Source organism: Mya arenaria, chromosome 4 (genome assembly GCF_026914265.1).
Source record: "Mya arenaria isolate MELC-2E11 chromosome 4, ASM2691426v1".
NCBI classification, from domain to species: Eukaryota; Metazoa; Mollusca; class Bivalvia; order Myida; family Myidae; genus Mya; species Mya arenaria.
The window spans coordinates 52582851-52601889 of NC_069125.1; the positions used below are offsets into that span (position 1 = coordinate 52582851).

Below are 19039 nucleotides of genomic sequence, written 5' to 3' on the forward strand. Positions count from 1 at the left end.
GGAGTGTCTAGTTGTACATCCCATGGAGTGTCTAGTTGTACATTCCATGGATTGTCTAGTTGTACATCCCATGTTGTACATCCAATGGAGTGTCTAGTTGTACATTCCATGGAGTGTCTAGTTGTACATCTCATGGAGTGTCTAGTTGTACATCCCATGGAGTGTCTAGTTGTGCATCCCATGGAGTGTCTAGTTGTACATTCCATGTCGTGTCTAGTTGTACATTCCATGGAGTGTCTAGCTGTACATTCCATGGAGTGTCTAGTTGTACATCCCATGGATTGTCTCGTTGTACGTTTTATGTCGTGTCTAGTTGTACATTCCATGTTGTGTCTAGTTGTACATTCCATGGAGTGTCTAGTTGTACATCCCATGGAGTGTCTAGTTGTACATTCCATGGAGTGTCTAGTTGTACATCCCATGGAGTGTCTAGTTGTGCATTCCATGGAGTGTCTAGTTGTACATTCCATGGAGTGTCTAGTTGTACATTCCATGGGGTGTCTAGTTGTACATTCCATGGAGTGTCTAGTTGTGCATCCCATGGAGTGTCTAGTTGTACATTCCATGGGGTGTCTAGTTGTGCATTCCATGGAGTGTCTAGTTGTACATTCCATGGAGTGTCTAGTTGTACATTCCATGGGGTGTCTAGTTGTACATTCCATGGAGTGTCTAGTTGTACATCCCATGGAGTGTCTAGTTGTACATTCCATGGGGTGTCTAGTTGTGCATTCCATGGAGTGTCTCGTTGTACATTCCATGGAGTGTCTAGTTGTACATTCCATGGAGTGTCTAGTTGTACATTCCATTGAGTGTCTAGTTGTGCATCCCATGGAGTGTCTAGTTGTACATTCCATGGGGTGTCTAGTTGTGCATTCCATGGAGTGTCTAGTTGTACATTCCATGGAGTGTCTAGTTGAACATTCCATGGAGTGTCTAGTTGTGCATTCCATGGAGTGTCTAGTTGAACATTCCATGTAGAGTCTAGTTGTGCATTCCATGGAGTGTCTAGTTGAACATTACATGTAGAGTCTAGTTGTACATTCCATGGAGTGTCTAGTTGAACATTCCATGTCGTGTCTAGTTGTACATTCCATGTCGTGTCTAGTTGAACATTCCATGTCGTGTCTAGTTGTACATTCCATGTGGTGTGTAGTTGTACATTCCATGTCGTGTCTAGTTGCACATTCCATGGGGTGTCTAGTTGTACATTCCATGGAGTGTCTAGTTGTACATCCCTTGTCGTGTCTAGTTGTACATTCCATGGAGTGTCTAGTTGTATATTCCATGGAGTGTCTAGTTGTACATTCCATGGAGTGTCTAGTTGTACATTCCATGGAGTGTCTAGTTGTACATTCCATGGAGTGTCTAGTTGTACATTCCATGGAGTGACTAGTTGTACATTCCATGGAGTGTCTAGTTGTACATTCCATGGAGTGTCTAGTTGCACATCCCATGGAGTGTCTAGTTGTACATTCCATGGAGTGTCTAGTTGTGCATTCCATGGAGTGTCTAGTTGTACATTCCATGGAGTGTCTAGTTGTGCATTCCATGGAGTGTCTCGTTGTACATTCCATGGAGTGTCTAGTTGTACATTCCATGGAGTGTCTAGTTGAACATTCCATGGAGTGTCTAGTTGTGCATTCCATGGAGTGTCTAGTTGAACATTCCATGTAGAGTCTAGTTGTACATTCCATGGAGTGTCCAGTTGAACATTCCATGTAGAGTCTAGTTGTACATTCCATGGAGTGTCTAGTTGTTTATTCCATGGAGAGTCTAGTTGTGCATCCCATGGAGTGTCTAGTTGTACATTCCATGTCGTGTCTAGTTGTACATTCCATGGAGTGTCTAGTTGTACATCTCATGGAGTGTCTAGTTGTACATTCCATGGAGTGTCTCGTTGTACATTCTACGGAGTGTCCCGTTGTATATTCCATGGAGTGTCTGGTTGTACACCCCGTTGAGTGTCTCGTGGATTTTCTCGTTGTGCATATCGTTGAGTGTATGTCTTGAATGTATCGTTGTATATCCCGTATCGTTGTAAATCCCGTTTAGTGTCTCGTTGGGTGTCTCGTTGAGTGTCTCGTTGAGTGTCTTTCTGGGTGTCTTGTTGAGTGTCTCGTTGAGTGTCTTTCTGAGTGTCCCGTTGAGTGTCTCGTTGAGTGTCTCGTTGAGTGTCCCGTTGAGTGTCTTGTTGAGTGTCTCGTTGAGTGTCTTGTTGGGTGTCTCGTTGAGTGTCCCGTTGAGTGTCTTGTTGAGTGTCTCGTTGAGTGTCTCGTTGAGTGTCTCGTTGAGTGTCTTGTTAAGTGTCCCGTTGAGAGTCTAGTTGGATGTCTCGTTGAGTGTCTCGTTGAGTGTCTCGTTGAGTGTCTCGTTGAGTGTCTCGTTGGGTGTCTCGTTGAGTGTCTCGTTGAGTAAATCGTTGAGTGTCTCGTTGAGTGTCTCTTTGAGTATATCGATGGGTATATCGTTGAGTGTCTCGTTGGGTGTTTCGTTGAATATATCGTTGAGTGTCTCGTTGCGTGTTTCGTTGAGTGTACCGTTGAGTATATCGTTGAGTGTCTGGTCGGGTGTCTCGTTGAGTGTCTCGTTCAGTGTCTGGTTGGGTGTCTCGTTGAGTGTCTCGTTGAGTGTCTCGTTGAGTATATCGTTGAGTATATCGTTGAGTGTCTGGTTGGGTGTCTCGTTGAGTGTCTCGTTGAGTGTGTCGTTGAATATATCGTTGAGTATATCGTTAGGTGTCTGGTTGGGTGTCTCGTTGAGTGTCTTGTTGAGTAAATTGTTGAGTGTCTCGTTGAGTGTGTCGTTGAGTATATCGTTGAGTATATCGTTGAGTATATCGTTGAGTGTCTGGTTTGGTATCTCGTTGAGTGTCTGGTTTGGTGTCTCGTTGGGTATCTGGTTGAGTATATCGTTGAGTGTCTGGTTGGGTGTCTCGTTGGGTGTATCGTTGGGTGTCTCGTTGAGTGTCTCGTTGATTATATCGTTGTGTGTCTCGTTGATTTTCTCATTGTGTGTCTCGTTGAGTATATCGTTTTGTGTCTCGTGGAGAGTCTCATTGAGTATATCGTTGAGTGTATCGTTATGTGTCTCGATGAGTATATCGTTTTGTGTCTCGTTGGGTGTATCGTTTTGTGTCTCGTTGAGTGTCGCGTTGATTATATCGTTGTGTGTCTCGTTGATTTTCTCATTGTGTGTCTCGTTGAGTATATCGTTTTGTGTCTCGTGGAGAGTCTCGTTGAGTATATCGTTGAGTGTATCGTTATGTGTCTCGTTGAGTATATTGTTAAGTGTCTCTTTGGGTGTCTCGATGAATATATTGTTGGGTGTCTCGCTGTATTACTTATTATGCGTTTGTTGAGTTTTGATCGATGTGCCTTTAAACAAGCTCTACTGGTATCTACGGTATTGTTAATAGTCATACAGGTGTGATTTCTCTTTCTTTTCTTACAAAATGTCCAAATATAAAGTGGTTTAAAAAATGGCAAGAAAGAAATTTGAAATCTAGAATGAAAATTACATTACTACTTAAGTATTGTCAGGTAAGTGACCCTCGGATTCAATTGCAAAACTAGTTAGACACTTTTTGTAACAGAATATTCAAATGGATTCTGTCAAAAAAAAGAAAGAAAGGAAAACCTTTGCGTGCATCTTACCCTTGATATACTTTCTTGTCCATCGTTTTAGACCGTCGGAGTGCAGGAATGAAATGGAAATGCCAGATACTTCGACTTAAAAGATAATCTGGTACATAAAATAAACAATCAAATGGAACTTATTGTTTCTTGTGAAGCAGAAGCGCCAGTTTATATCATTCATTAATGGCTAATTGCTAGAAAAAGTCTAGGTTCCTTTGTTTTACATATGATCTACCGGTGTGCAATCAAAGTGGCACGCGTATTTATGATAAAAATAAAACATGTGTATATGTTAAAATCTAATTGTAGGCATTTAATAAAAGTAATATAATGTTCTGACATTCAGGGTTTATAATTCTTTCGGCGTCCCTGAAAGATAATGATCGTTGTTACAGATTCTTGGAGGACTTTTTTTCGGAAACTGTTTTATGTCGAACAAGAAATTATGTTTGTATATTGGTTTCATGAAGCCTTCCTTTGTATAGGAAAATTCATCAAGCTACTCCAATACGGAAGATCAAAACGAGAAACAAATCTGGTTAAAAGAATTTAATAAACTGTTAAAGCTCTGTTGTTGTAATCATTCACGATCGATTCTCCTGCGTTCGGCCATGACGTACAATTACCATACTATACAAACATCGTATTAGATTTTCATTATTTCGCATTAATTAAATTTAGGAACAAAGAATTTCAGGTAGTTTTCAGCTGATATGACAATATAAATAATGCATGTTCCGTATGACGTAGATGGGACTTCCAGTTAACACGAGATGAAATCAATTGCTTTATCCTGATCAAGTTTGAATAATCATCTAATCAAACAATGCTAATGATGAAAAACCATGTATGGCGTGAAACCCTACTTAACCGTTTCAAATAATTGAATAAATAAAACATGTCACAACAATTTTATGAGACAACAAAATTGAACAGTCAATACAACAACTGTATACGGACACTGTCGGAGTTTTGAATTTGCAATTGGAAATGTGAAAGATGCACTCTTACTCCCAAAAAAGATTTACCACAACTTACTATACTATTGTTTTAATAGTCCTTAAAGGATGAACAATTGTCGAAAACAATGGTTCTTATGAAGAATGCCGAATTTAATTTGAAAGAATTGTGCATAAAACACGGTATTTCTACCTTAAGAGACTATAGTAGATCACAGTAAATCTTTTAGCATTCACCAATCATTAAATATTTTTGCTTATTCTACTGTTAAATACACGGTTACAATCTTGTTTTCAGTCATAAATATTTTCCATTATTGCATTATTTAGTAAGTAGTTAAAGGTTGATTATTCAAAATTTATTTTTGTTATAAATGTGTATGTATTGTTTTTGAATGAGAGCGTCACATGTAGGACTGCAACAATTTACAAATCATCAAAAAGTGCTTCAACGGATCTAGAGAATGTTCGGTTGTTTGTAATAGTACAGTGTTGTGTTCCTTGTTCCATTTGATTACAGAAGTGGTGTTCATACTTGATAGTGAAGTATTTAGTAAGGGTGGAGATGCAAGTAAGGTTATTTTTCTTGTCTCTCCGTACTCAATGTATGGCCTGGGTCGTGGTTCCTTTGTTTTATTGCCAACAGACTGGAAGGCTATTATCTAAAATAAAAGACACATTGATCTCATTCCTATAAATCAATTGTCAAATAACTAAACTAAGAAACACGTTTATTTTCAGATTGGACAAGTCGTTGAGCGATTACAGCGATGTAAAAAGGAATCACTCGCTCGGAAAACTCTTGCGTCAACCGATGCATGCTAATTGCAGAAACTTTCAAATAAAATGACGCCATCAGCACAATAGGTCCTCCCAGAGTAAGGGAACTCTTTTATCGGATATCGCTGCTGAGACTGCAATAAGTCTGAATTGGATTCCATGGATCTGTATGTAATCAAAGTGAAAGGAAATCTTCATAAAGTGTCGACACTTCCGCACATTTGACAGTGCGATACACATGCTACATATAAAGGAGGATGCATTTTCTTGATAATAACTCAATATTAAAAAGCACAAGGATATACTTCAATAAAGTAATGTTTATCACATTCATCAGTAACAAATGTAAACGACAAATAAAAAGAGTACTTTGCTAACAGTATTAATTTCTTTTTAATTTTTAATTATGTCAGAAGGTGGAAATGAAGAAAGTGTGTTTAAGGAAAGCAAACGAGAGGAAGGAAAAGCAACGCGTAGCTGGTGCTGCTGTTGTTGTAAGCGGCCAGCACAATTCGTCATTGAGAAAGGGCCTAACAGTAGGAACGGCGCGCGGTTGGCCATGTACGCCACAGACCCGTCGTCGTCAATGGCGGATAACCTTGTCACCACACCGACGGAGGACCATATAAGCGATATACAAACATTCCGACAGGATTGCAGCCAGAAAGACAATTCCATACGCAGGCGGACCTGCGAACAACGGTGTAAGAAATGCTGTAAAAAGTTTATGACATTCTTCTTCTCGAACATTGGATTGTGTTCGTTGGTGGTGGCTTATTCCATTCTGGGTGGCTTCATTTTCCAGACACTAGAGGCGCCCCACGAGATCCAAAAGCGTCACCTGATGACCAAGCGGCGGGCCCTGTACGCCCAGGAGCTGTGGAACTTCACTGACAGCCGTGACATATTCTTCGAACCAAACTACACACGTGGTAATTAGTTTTAGTAGTCAGGTTCCTCTCTACTTTTAAGTTATATTATTAAGTCATTTGGCAAATACTTTAAGCCACCGTTGCCAACCAGTTACAAATGTGACCAATAAGTATATATGAATATATAATATTAGAGTACGTAAATGTATTATAGTACTTGTATAGATGATCAAACCCCTTAGACAAACAAACTTTGGTAAACAAAATTGCATTGTTGCAGAGCATTTTAACATGGTTAACTAATAAGCCTGTTCGCCAAAATGATCCCTAGACAAGCCTTGTTTGCTTCAAGGGTTGTTTGTCAAGAATTCAAAGTCGCGGGTTTGATGATGCAATCATGTGCTGTTATTTATATTTGATCCTGTCATTTTAAGAACGTTAGACCATAGTAAATATGTCTAATATGTAACTTCCCAATACTTATCAGCTATCTTTTATTTCAATACTCTAATGAATTTTGTTCAGCAAGGGTACATGTCCACAAGGAACGAACTATATAAACACATTCTATGCAGATAATTGATGCACGTGAGGTTAGCGGCCTAGCGGCTTAGCGGCGTGAAGTTAGCAGCTTGCAACGTTAGTTAGCGGCCTAGCAGCCTGGAGACCTAGCGGCGTGAAGTTTGCGGACTGGCGGCCTAAAGTTGTTCTCTATTTCAAAGCAATTGTTCATGCGTTTTCCTTGAAAACAATGACATGTTAATGTTTTTTATTCATAAATTAACATCCTGAAACGATCTTCAACAAGTTTCTAGGAAATCGATCAAGGCTTATCGGCATAGGCCGCCAATTTCACGCCGCTAGGCCGCCGGGCCGCCGGGCCGCTAGGCCGCTAACTTCACGCCGCTATGCCTCTTACTTCACGCCGCTAGAACGCTAGGCCGCTAACTTCACGTATACTATTCACACTTAATGTTAGGATTTCTACGCATTGACTAGGTAATGCTAGGATCTATACACATTCGCTAGGTTAGTGCACTTTAATGATAACTGGATTTCGAAAACAGTCTGTATTAATCACAAAACAATGAGGTTTAGACGTATATATAATCCAGAGCCCATATTTATACAAATAAGAAAACTTTTTCAACTTTACTAACTGCCCAAAATGTTTGGCATATATAAAATGAATTTTCTTTTGAATTTGGAAAATAACTTTTGGTAAATTCTTCTAGAAGGGGTCACTATAAATTACGTTGGCAACCTGAACAAAGAAATGCTGAACTACATAGTTTGCATTTATTGGTATTCTTCTACATTTTACAGCTTTGGGTACTAAGTTACGTATTTATTCTCGCCGTGCAAATCTTTGGCAACTGATCATATAAAGCTGATTTCGATTTCGATGTTCATGAAAAGGAGATGATACAGTCGACCCTCGGTTTAAGTCATGTTTATTCTTTCAATGATAACGTGTACTTTGTTCTATAAGCGCGCTAATACGACTTTCACGTCCTTGCTGGTAAGAAATCACCACGAGACTAAGTATGTTAGTCACTGTGCATTTTTTGAAAGAAAAAACATAATGTTTCGTGTACATTTGCCTTGCATGAAACAAAAATGCATGCGCAGTTATAATTTGAATAAAAGATTACACAGACAAGGTATCACTGTAATCCCAAACCCCTGTTTACGTTTTCGGCACGTCGGGAAAGGGATAAAATACGCCAAAAAATAATTATTTTGTACTAGAAATTGTTAAAGTATCGTGGGGAAGTACCCCCGAAACATCTCTGCCAACATTTAAAACCAAATAAATTTCGTTTCTGCGGACTCTTGTTTTCCCCGACGTAACACCCCCTCTAACGTTAAATCCTGGACCCGCCACTGTGAACGATAACAGGGTCGGTATCCATAAATCTTAAGTCATTTCCTATCTTAAGTCACTTTCCTAAGTTCAGTATCTCACTGCTCATTTGATTTGATAACTTAATAATATCTGAAATACTTCATTTTCATTGATTTTATTGAATAAACATACTTTTTTCAAAACAATAGTCATACTTAAATTTAAATATGAGATAAATGAGAAATAGACTGAAGTTAAGAAATGACATGAGATGTTTTATGAATACTAGCCAAGGTCGTGCAAGAATGAAAAAACTTACAGTTGTAAGGTATCTGCTGAGCTTAATCTTTTGCGATCAAAATGGGTTGAAATTGGTGGAAAACCATTTCATTTATTGGTGTATGATACTTTGAAAAAAAATAATATGGGTGTGGGGGGGAGGGGTGAAAATAATGCATTCTCCTTTGAAATAGTGCAGTTAAACCTCTACCAAGATTGCTACATCGGAATAAGCTGAGATGGAACAATACCCAGTTTGTGAACCATTAAATGAAAAGTACTTGAATTTGGTTTGACCTTCTACCGAGACAACAAACACGTACTTTTTTAGGAAATCGTTTGCTGAGTAATAACATATGAATAGTTATTAATGGTATTTGTTTTCGTAACGTTTGTATGAAAATAAAGGACAATTCTGCTTGTACACAAGTCCAACCCACTATCACTAATTCCCATCTGATGTATTAAATAATTGAATATACTTATTGCACTAATCACCCAAATGGACATATGGAACTAATATGATAAAAAGTATTGTTTGCCACAAATATCATCAACACGGCGACTCTTCAGCGAAAATAAATAGAATTTGGAAAAGTAATCCTTACAGTGATGCAACAATAACAAAAGGGATGCAACTTAGTATTTGGAGGGTGCATATAAATGTTTATCTAAAAAACTTTATTTGTTTACGTTGCCATAAAAAATAGGTCTTTATCAATGTTTAGATGAAAATATTGTCCGTGTAGTTTTCATGGTATTATCTGGAACTAGCACTTATCGCCTCTTATATTTGTTCCAGTTGTGGAGATGCTGCTTGTACGGTTCCAGACCGATGTGCTACTGGCCAAGAAGGACGGTTGGGACGGCTCGGACGGTGATGTAGAGCCCCTCTGGTCATTTGCCGGTTCTCTCCTATACTCCGTCACCGTCATCACTACAATAGGTAAGCATTTGAATAATTAAAACGAATAAGACGTCGGTGTTCAGTGGGTTGGTTACATACCTTAACTGTAGGTGAATATAAACACATGCCGGATGTTTTGAGTTGATGTTTTGGCCCCACTCATTCGCCGGGTCTATAATACACAGTACCGACTACTATAGGTATTGAATCATCGGTTAATATAAACGCCGGCTAGGACGGCTTGATGTCGAGCCCCTCTGCTCGACGTGTTCCTTCTTTATTTAATCGCCGTCAACACAACTTGAGGTTACTTTACACGTAGGTTTATCTTGCTTGGACAGCGGTGGAGAGCCTCTGTTTCTCTCAAATGGTCCGTCATCGTTATTCCAAAACAGAAATTGTCTGTAAGTAGTTAGACTTTTGATCAGTGGGCTTCAAGATAAAGTAGTAGGTGCTTGGACACTTACCTTGAACTTGTAGTATATATTGCATTACGAACAGCGCGAGATGGAGCGTAAATACTTTGTATTATCATTTGAACTATTAGTAAGACCATGACACTTACAATTCTATTACATTAGCAATGTCCATGCCGATAATCACATCACGTGCTTACTGGTTTTAATATCCATTTAAGGATATGATTATGTTCACAAATGAAATAATGAAACTCCAGGTGGGCCTGGACAGGATCAAGACCACAGTTGCGTAGCCGTTTGTATATTAACATATCAAACATCTGACAAAGTGGCAAAACAATCACAAATAATGTCGACAACCATTCCGGGATAAGGAGACCCACTTGTCTGGTCTGCTGAACGTTATCTAACCTCTTCATTCCACATTAATGGTCCCAACGGTTTGATATGATGAATGAATATACCAATCAAGACAACTAATCATTCGCTGTGACCATTCTTTCTCTCCACACTTAGCGATCATCGTTCGTTTGTTTCCGTCGATTATAATAAATGATTCTGACGTGTAATATGAAAATAACATAAGGCACACTTACACGAAACAAAATAATGTTCTTTGTAAGATTATAAAATATTGCTATGGAGTGTAATGTTAATCCCTGAATGTTGAGTAGTATAAAAGAAAGTTTGCAACAAACTACATAGACATGTTGAGACAATCTCGCTCCAATCACACGCCATTAATATTTGGACGTATCCACTTCTCACTTCGTTCACTTAAAAGAGTGTATCTGAAGCAAAACAAGAACTGTAACGGATGAAAACTTTAATGTACATCCGTCTAATGCGTTTTAAGGTGTGTGATAACAATATCACAATACAGCACCTCCGCCGAACAAATCAACAGCATAATATAATGGTAAATAATTATGAACTGTAATTTTATTGATTGATTCTCTGCTAGTTGTCCTGTCTTTTGATTGAGGTATTTATAAAAAAAAGTTAATCCAAAAAGAGTAGTACTTATGTGTACATAAGGTATATTATAATATTAACAGATTGCAAATATTATATTGTGCATGCTCTTCGACAGAAACTATATGTCTATCAAGCAATTGCCATTATGTCGTCTCTCAAGTGGACAGGTCACATTGTACGTGCTTTCAATAATGATGTATTGTTGTTTGCTCAAAGCGTCTCTCCGCAAACATTGATTGTTCTTCTGCGGTGAGATTTTTACGAGCAATTTTCAATTTGTAATAGTCTTCACACCGCCACTTGCCAGCAATTATCAGACATTACTTGTCCTTTATATTTCCATCATGTCAAGTGTATGAGACAAACTTGCTGTATAGTCAATAGATGGTGCACGATACCAAACATGTCAGTAGGTGCGGAGATGGATGCCTTGCAGTTCTCCGATCAGGGTGACACTAACGTTACATTGATGTTACATTGATATTTATTCGAGTGACTTTGGGATAGCTCGCTCCGATACAACATAATTCTTACCCTATACAAATATTAGCACGTTTTTAATTCCGTCACATCAATTGATATTGTAGTTACAAAACGAATCACGAAAATCGTCTGGCAATGCAATGCACTATATATATAAGATCTCCGGCACATTTATATCCAAATGTCAACATTCATGTCATTTTTATTTCATTTTGTCAAAAGTGATACAATATTGTTTCCACGGTTATAATAAAAACGTATTTTGCAAATTGATCAGTGTCGATTTATTGGCAATATCAACAAATACATGTCTTTGGCCAATATAAACGAGTTACATTTGTATACCTCAGGTTACGGTCATATCGCCCCGAAGACGTTCGAAGGTCGCCTCGTTACGATATTCTACGCACTTTTTGGGATTCCACTGACGCTGCTCTGCCTAACCAACATGGGCAGTTTTCTTGGCAATTGTTTCCGGCTGTTGTACAAGCACTTGTGCCAGCTGTTGAAATGGATGTGCTGTCCGCCAGAGGAGACTGTCACTAAGAGGCGTTCGGTCAACAGCCCCGGCAGTACCATTAGGAGCAAGAGCGTATCTTCCAGGAGTGACTTATCCCAGCAACAGGAGCTTCATCCGTTACAGCTAAATGCGGACGACAAGAGCACAAATACTCTGAAAGTAGCCCCCCTGAAGGCGCCGATAGTGCGGAAAGATAGTCGGGGAAAGACGCGGAGTAGGAGCTCCAGTCCTAGTCCGACTAGCAAAGAGCCACCGGGAGTAATAGGCGAAATAAATATCGTGGTGGAAGATTATGACAATCCTAAAATGAACACGGATCATAAGGTAGAGCAAATTCGTGTTCCTATATTCGTGAGTCTCTTAATTATCGCCATTTATATTATCGGGGGAGCATTAATGTTTTCTATGTGGGAGAACTGGGATTATCTCGAAGGTTCTTACTTCTGCTTTATAACATTGAGCACAATAGGATTTGGTGATTATGTTCCGGGTTCCATCAGCCGAACGGAGAACGCAGATAGCCGGAAGAAACTAATTATATGCTGTGTTTATCTCCTATTTGGACTGGCGGTTATAGCCATGTGTTTCAACCTCATGCAGGAAGACGTACGGGCCAAGTTCCGCTGGCTTGGTGTGAAACTAGGGCTCATTGAAGAGAAGTGAAAAGTGATGTGATTGTGTGTTCTTTGTGATATACATGATATTACGTAATAATTATCTATCTGATGTCAGTATTTTATAGACCTTTTTTTGAAACCTTTTTGTTCTTTACCTGTACCTCTTTTTGTACCTCTGTCTGTACATGTCGACCTCCAGTATCGGTTACGTTGATTGTATATTTATGCACTAATATAATAGTTATCAACTGTCTATGTCAATGGTTAGTCGTGAACTAGAACTGAACTTGGTTGTTTTAGTTTTCAAGTATTTATGGTTTAGGGTTAGTCTTTCTGTGTGTGTGATATCTAGCTTGTAAATGGTCTACCAGGAAGTTTCGCATGAAATCAAAATAACGAAGTACGAGGGGTTAGGTTGACGAAGGCTCTATTACAGCTTTGCAACAAATTAATAAAATAAAAATAAATTCATGATCATTATACAACGCAAATTTAAACACTAGTGTGTTGTAAGCTTTTTATTGTTGTTAACATGTGTATAATTTGCATAATTATAAGAAACCAATAATACGTATTGATACGTCATGCATTATTTTATGCTAAAAAATGTGTCATTCAATGCTTGAAAATAAATGGAAAATTACACTTGTGTGTTCTATTTCACCAAACAATTTAGTCTTGATCATAAATTGATATAAAATGTGAACAATGGCGATATTACATGTGTGTCATTCTAAATAAATTTGCGGCTCAAATGCATATGGTTGAAATTCCCACATGTAAGGATATTCAAACCACATAATTTGTATGCGAAATGCTACCGATTTGGTTACTCCGACATTCTGAAAAGGAAGAAAGCAGTGAAAGATTGCAATTTCGTGGTTTCTTTACAATATGTACCCACTTTTCATTAAGTATTTCTTAATTGTTTGGTGAAAGAGATACTGTTAGTAATCTGTGCATTAATGAAAGATTGTATTTTAGGTTAACAAATAGTTCAAACACCGTCATGGCGTTTATTGTTGGAAAATTCGCTTTCACACCTCGAATTGTAAGCCAGCAGCCGCTTGTATAAAACTGGTTGATTGTTTGGTTTGGTGAAAGTTGGCCAAATTGTTTATCGATTGGTCGGTGTTGATCCAAATATTAATATTAACCAATCACATCATTAAAATTTGGAAACTAGCCTAAAGGTAACCTTCGTACAACTTCTCCGAGTTTTATACAATCGGCTGCATATGACTTTTTATCTACTCAGCAGTTTTACACGAATTGCAGTAGATCATGCGTATCGCTTGTTTTATTCTTACAGGAAACCACAGCATGATTTCTACAATAATGGGCGTTTATGTACTTGTCAATAGCTGTTTTGACACAAAACACTGGCAATTTTGTAATTACTACTTTCACTCGTTTCCATTTACATTAAGGTCTGTTCTGCAGTTGCTGTTTTAAGTGTTCATCTGTGACACACAAACATCGATATTATTGTTCTCAACTTAAATATGCATTCTAGAAAGAGAAAACGAGGATACCAAAATACCTTTGATTTGTCATTAATTTCCATTTATTTCAACGTCTGTTTTTAGGGATTTTGTTTATTTTAGTTTGTGGACACTTTAAACTCTAAGATAATTTTATTGTTCCCAATACATGCTTCAGGGGTGAAAATGGTCTAGTCGTAAAGAGGTCGATGGTTCGTTACCACAAGAGGTACTTTTGTTGGCCTCTCAAAACAGGACACACTAGTTTCTACCCAGGGTACGGACTCGAGAGTGATTCTATAAGCTATCAGCTTTCGCCACACTCGCGCTAAAATAAACGATGAGTGTATAATAACATGCTTCAGATTCTAGAAGAACAAACAAGCTTAAATGGTTGACTATATTAAACAAGTGTTATATTTACATTGCCATTTGGAGTTCATAGTGTTGCGCTTATGAACATAATGATTACCTGTCGAAATAATATATGTTAGCGGACTAATGAATTCAGTCTGGAATTAAAACAACTCTATTCATTCGAGCTGAACAGTTCTCAAAGGAAGCATGAATGCAATTATATCGTTTTGAATATTAATGCACAAAGACAATTGCTGTAAGAGAGATGTTTTGTAAGCACAAAATCAATACAGCCCATAACAATATTCATTTATAACATTGGTAAATGCAACACACAGCTAAATCAAGCACAGACTTAATTGATATTTCACTGTCTCGAATCGCTAGATCAGGCTTAAATCAACTACAAGGAGAAGCCAAGTGGCATATATTGACCATCGTCTATTCTCATTAGACGGCATCAGGCCACATGGCCAAAACATGCGGATAACGGAACGGACGACACAAACACACATTTTCTGAAATGTAAATTAACATTATGTGCTTAGTATCTGGGAGAAGAGAGGATTGTCGAGATCCATTGTTTTATTAATTACATCATAAATACACAACTTAACAACAACAACGACAACAACAACAATTACCCTTGTTTGTCGTTGTTTGTTTGTTTTTACAACATTCTTTATAAATGTTTAAATACAGCGTCGGTTAACAGGGTGGGAATATGTATGGTACTAACGATACATTTCAAGATTAAAATCGGTAAAATTTTACTGTGCATTATTATAATGTAAACATGCGCGTGTAAATGAAGCTCAACACGTATTTGCGGCTACAGTGACATGGGAAGAATAGATATAAAATACATTTGATCATTCTAGCAAATCAAAATGAAACAAATTGGGGGATAAGTAATTTTTTCAAGAACTACATAAATGTAATTGAGAAGGGAATCTGTCTTTCGGTGTATGGAATATCTTGCCAAGCCATGGTTTCTATAGGAAATTAAAAATTACAACCCCTTAATTTGTATATTCGCAAGCGTATACTCCATGGCAAGTTCTCTAAATAACCTTCAAGCTAGATTTCTTCTTTATAACTAAATTCAGCTTATTAAACATTTTGGATTCTTGCTAACAGTTCAAAATCTGTGGCACAAATAATCTGAATTCGAAATATTGTAGCAAAGTCAAATGAAAAAGAAAATGAATCTTTATACTCAAAAGTGCTGGTATAACGTTTCTTTGTTTTCTTCCTTTTATATCTTCATTGAGACTGTTGTTATATTGTGAAACAATACAATGTAGTTTTCAATTTGTTAATGGTAACAATATTTCATCACTGAAATATTTAGTACACCCGCTCAATATAAATCACTTCCAACTGATCATATTAAGATCATCATGATTAAGATTCTCATGGCAAAGAATTGATGCCGGCAATAACTAACGAGTTCTTTATCATCTCTATTCTATCAACGGTTACATATATGTGTGTGCCCACGATTATCACACGCTCGCTGGAAAGAAAGCAACACGATGCTACACGTATTGCTGTAAATGTATCGAAAGCAAACACAACATATTGAGAACATTTGCCTTGAAAAACATAATCCAGTAAAATAGAGGTACAGGCAAAGTATGACAGTAATCATACCAAGAACGCAATATGACCATAAGATGGGGACAGGATGGAGGAAATCACATCCGCAATTTTCTTAAACAATAACCAATTTATATTAATTGCAATGTGCAATATGGTTAAGGCGTCTTGTGGAAGTGTCGGTTATAACAGGGTCATTAACAATAAAATGCACGGCAGTTGATGAATTCGATTTGATTTCCACGATAAAAGTAGTTTGGAAAAATCGCGGATTAGAAAGAAGCGCCAGTCCTAGATGAGTCCGGAGTAGTTGGCGAAATAAACATTGTGGTGTAAGATTTATATAAGGACAGTTTGAACTGAGAACAACTGATGCCAGTCGAAATAATTGAAAATAATTACAAAATCGCCCCACCCCTTACAGAATTGTTACATCTAAAATAATAATAGCAGTCACTGACTGCCATAGCCCCCACCGGATTTAGAACAGTATCAATTTTGCCTGATGACAAAGGATGACAATGGCAATTTACAATTAAAACAATTTACTGCAACCAGAGTTATGGTTCCTGTGCACATCACTTCTTCTGAATGAGATCTATTTGTTTGAATTCAATAATTGAAATACTTTTCCAGTTTTGCTCTGGACAAAAATAAGTATGAAAAACAAAGGGCAATAACTTAAAAACTACTTCACTCAAAATTATGGATTCTGTGCACTGCACTTCGGATAAGTACCATAAAAAGAAGCAGGACATTCATAGACACAAGACAATATATAATGTACATTTTTTATTAATCCAAAGAAAAATGAGTGGCTTTCATAAACCTGCTCATAATAAAGAATAGTTCACTAATCGTTCGTATGATTCCATTATAAGCACTCAAAATGTCATAAACTTCCATCACGTTTTCTTTTTTGCATATGATTACTCCTTGGCGAGTTTTGCCCATGATACCAGGACTGGCCCCGACACCTTTTTCGCGCTAACGTCGCCTTCATTAAATCTACTTTCAGTATGTTTATGCCCTTTTCTTCTGCATTAAGTAACGAAGATGCAGCTTCTGCTGATAGGGCAAATTCATCCTGGAAGATATTCTTGTTTGTACTTCCCGGGCCGTTGACAGAGCAACGCTTAGGGACCGACTTCAGAGGCGGGCAGCACATCCACTTGAACAGTTGTGCAATTTCCCATGAAGCTACCATATTGGTCAGGCATAGATTCTCCAAGTCGTAGAAGATCGTCGCCAGGTGACCATCGAACGTTTTCTGGGAACTCCTTATTAACAGGTTGGTTAACTGTGTGTTGACCATTTATTGTAAAATCATAGTTGTATCAAATATGACGAAAGTGAAAATAAGAAAGGGAAGCCATCATTCGCCTGTGGCTATTGAATATCATTTAACTTAAGTTACATCGCTTGCCATTTTATACATTCCAATTCTACACCCTGGAAGAGGAACCGTTCTTTGTACCCATCAAATCGCATTTAATTGTAAAAAATTATCGATGATTCATTTTTTCCACCGTGACAGTCATAACGCAACATTTTTTTGCTTCGGACAGGACAACTTTCTTCCGGTTTTCTTTATGTTTTAAAATCAACCTTTTTGTTTCGGTTTAAGTTTTGTAACAATAGTATATACACTCACGTTTGTTAATGGTAACAATAATTTATCTTTCTGAAATATTTGTTCTAGCCTTCCAATATTGTAGAGAAAAAAAAACATTGGCAGATCAAGAGGTTGCGATTCTTATGCAGTCGATCCTCCGATAGTTTTTTGTCGATTCTATTATATTCTATTAACTGTAAGGTATTTGTCCTACATGGCGTTCCACGGCGATCACACCCTTACTGTTGAGAAAGCAACACAAGAATGAGTATGTTAGCATGTTTGTAATTAGGCATATCATGAAAGTAAACATAATGACGATTATAAAAATGGCAATTATGACTAGAAAGCACGTCAGTCGTTTAGTATTTGTAACAAGTGGATTGTTTAGCAGCCTTGAAATTGATATGTATTCATTTCATTTATATGTGTACTACATTTTGAATTATTTTATTGTTTTTGCTGAAAACCACTGATTCTACTTTGAATAAGTTTGCAGAAAATCAAAATTAGCGAAACTAGTACAACGCCCAATCTGTGTACCATTCTCTATGAAAATAACGTGAATTTGAGTTGACCTTCTACCAATACATCAAAATGTTATATATTTTCATAAATATGGTGCCAAAACAATGGATAACTATAATTGTACACAAGTCCAACTGCTTACCCCAAATTAACTTCTTGTTTAAGGAAATAATTGGACATAAAATGCTCAAATACCCAGATGGATATAAGAAAATTATTTGATAAAAGCATTGTTTAACAACAAGTAACATCAACGCGACGATCACTCAAACTCTTTACCGAAAATAAATTCAATTTTGAAAAGTAATACTCGTTACATAACCGCAATGCAAGAATACAGATTTACGAGACAATTCTTATGAAGCAACTGCTGTGATATGCAAATTAGCATTCACTTGGGACGTACACTCGGTTTCTTTTGCAATATTTTATTTTCTAGAACTTAAAGAAAGAGTGTCGGTCGTCGCAAACAAATAAATTTCAGTTTAAGAATAACATATTTTTCGAATAAAAACTTAAGTGCGGCAGTGTTACATCAGGTTCTTGCAGATATCTCTTCTAGTTCAAAATGTCCAGAGGCTGCTAGTACGGTTCCAGACGGATGTGCTGTTGGCCAAGGGGGACCATTAGGACGTCTTAGACGGTGATGTACAGCTCTTCAGGTCTTTCAATGGCTGTGTTCTATACTATGTCGCCAAATCTAATAAAGAAGGTATTTGAATAGAATGAATGTGGTGCGATTTTGCATAAATAAGATGGTATTTCATATAAATGTGTTATTTCTATATTTCTTTCTACAAGTGTCTAAAACCGTCAGCGCTGTCTGCGCTTGGTATATGATTAGGGATTAACACATTCATTTGCAATGTCATTTCTAGTTTATCAATCTATCAAATCTTTATTTCCTCATACAAGATATTCAAATATATTTACAGATTATGAATTGCTCTTAACAACTAGAAATGAAATCAAGGTTCTCGTGGGAGAAAATAACTGCATTGTCGTCTGCGTATAACAATATTTAACAGTCTCTTTAGGCATGTCATTGACGTAACATAAAAAGTAGAGGGCCAAGTATACTACCCGGAGGCACGCCGTATGTTATTAGTTGCTCTTCAGAAGAAGGCATTAACATAAAAATATATAACTAATATC

At 37.4% G+C, this 19039-nt stretch overlaps 1 protein-coding gene across 3 annotated transcripts in view; it reads left to right on the top strand.

Annotated features, from left to right (window-relative positions):
* LOC128232523 (potassium channel subfamily K member 18-like) overlaps nucleotides 1–13821 on the top strand; it is a 115299-nt gene extending 101478 nt beyond the window's left edge. For all 3 annotated transcript variants that reach the window (XM_052946115.1, XM_052946114.1, XM_052946113.1), the window contains 3 exons: nucleotides 5336–6306; nucleotides 9177–9320; nucleotides 11512–13821. In XM_052946115.1, the coding sequence (XP_052802075.1) occupies nucleotides 5781–6306; nucleotides 9177–9320; nucleotides 11512–12344 (1503 nt within the window). In that variant the 5' untranslated portion in view covers nucleotides 5336–5780 and the 3' untranslated portion in view covers nucleotides 12345–13821. The remainder of the gene's footprint in view (nucleotides 1–5335; nucleotides 6307–9176; nucleotides 9321–11511) is intronic.
* Nucleotides 13822–19039: the final 5218 nt, after the last annotated feature.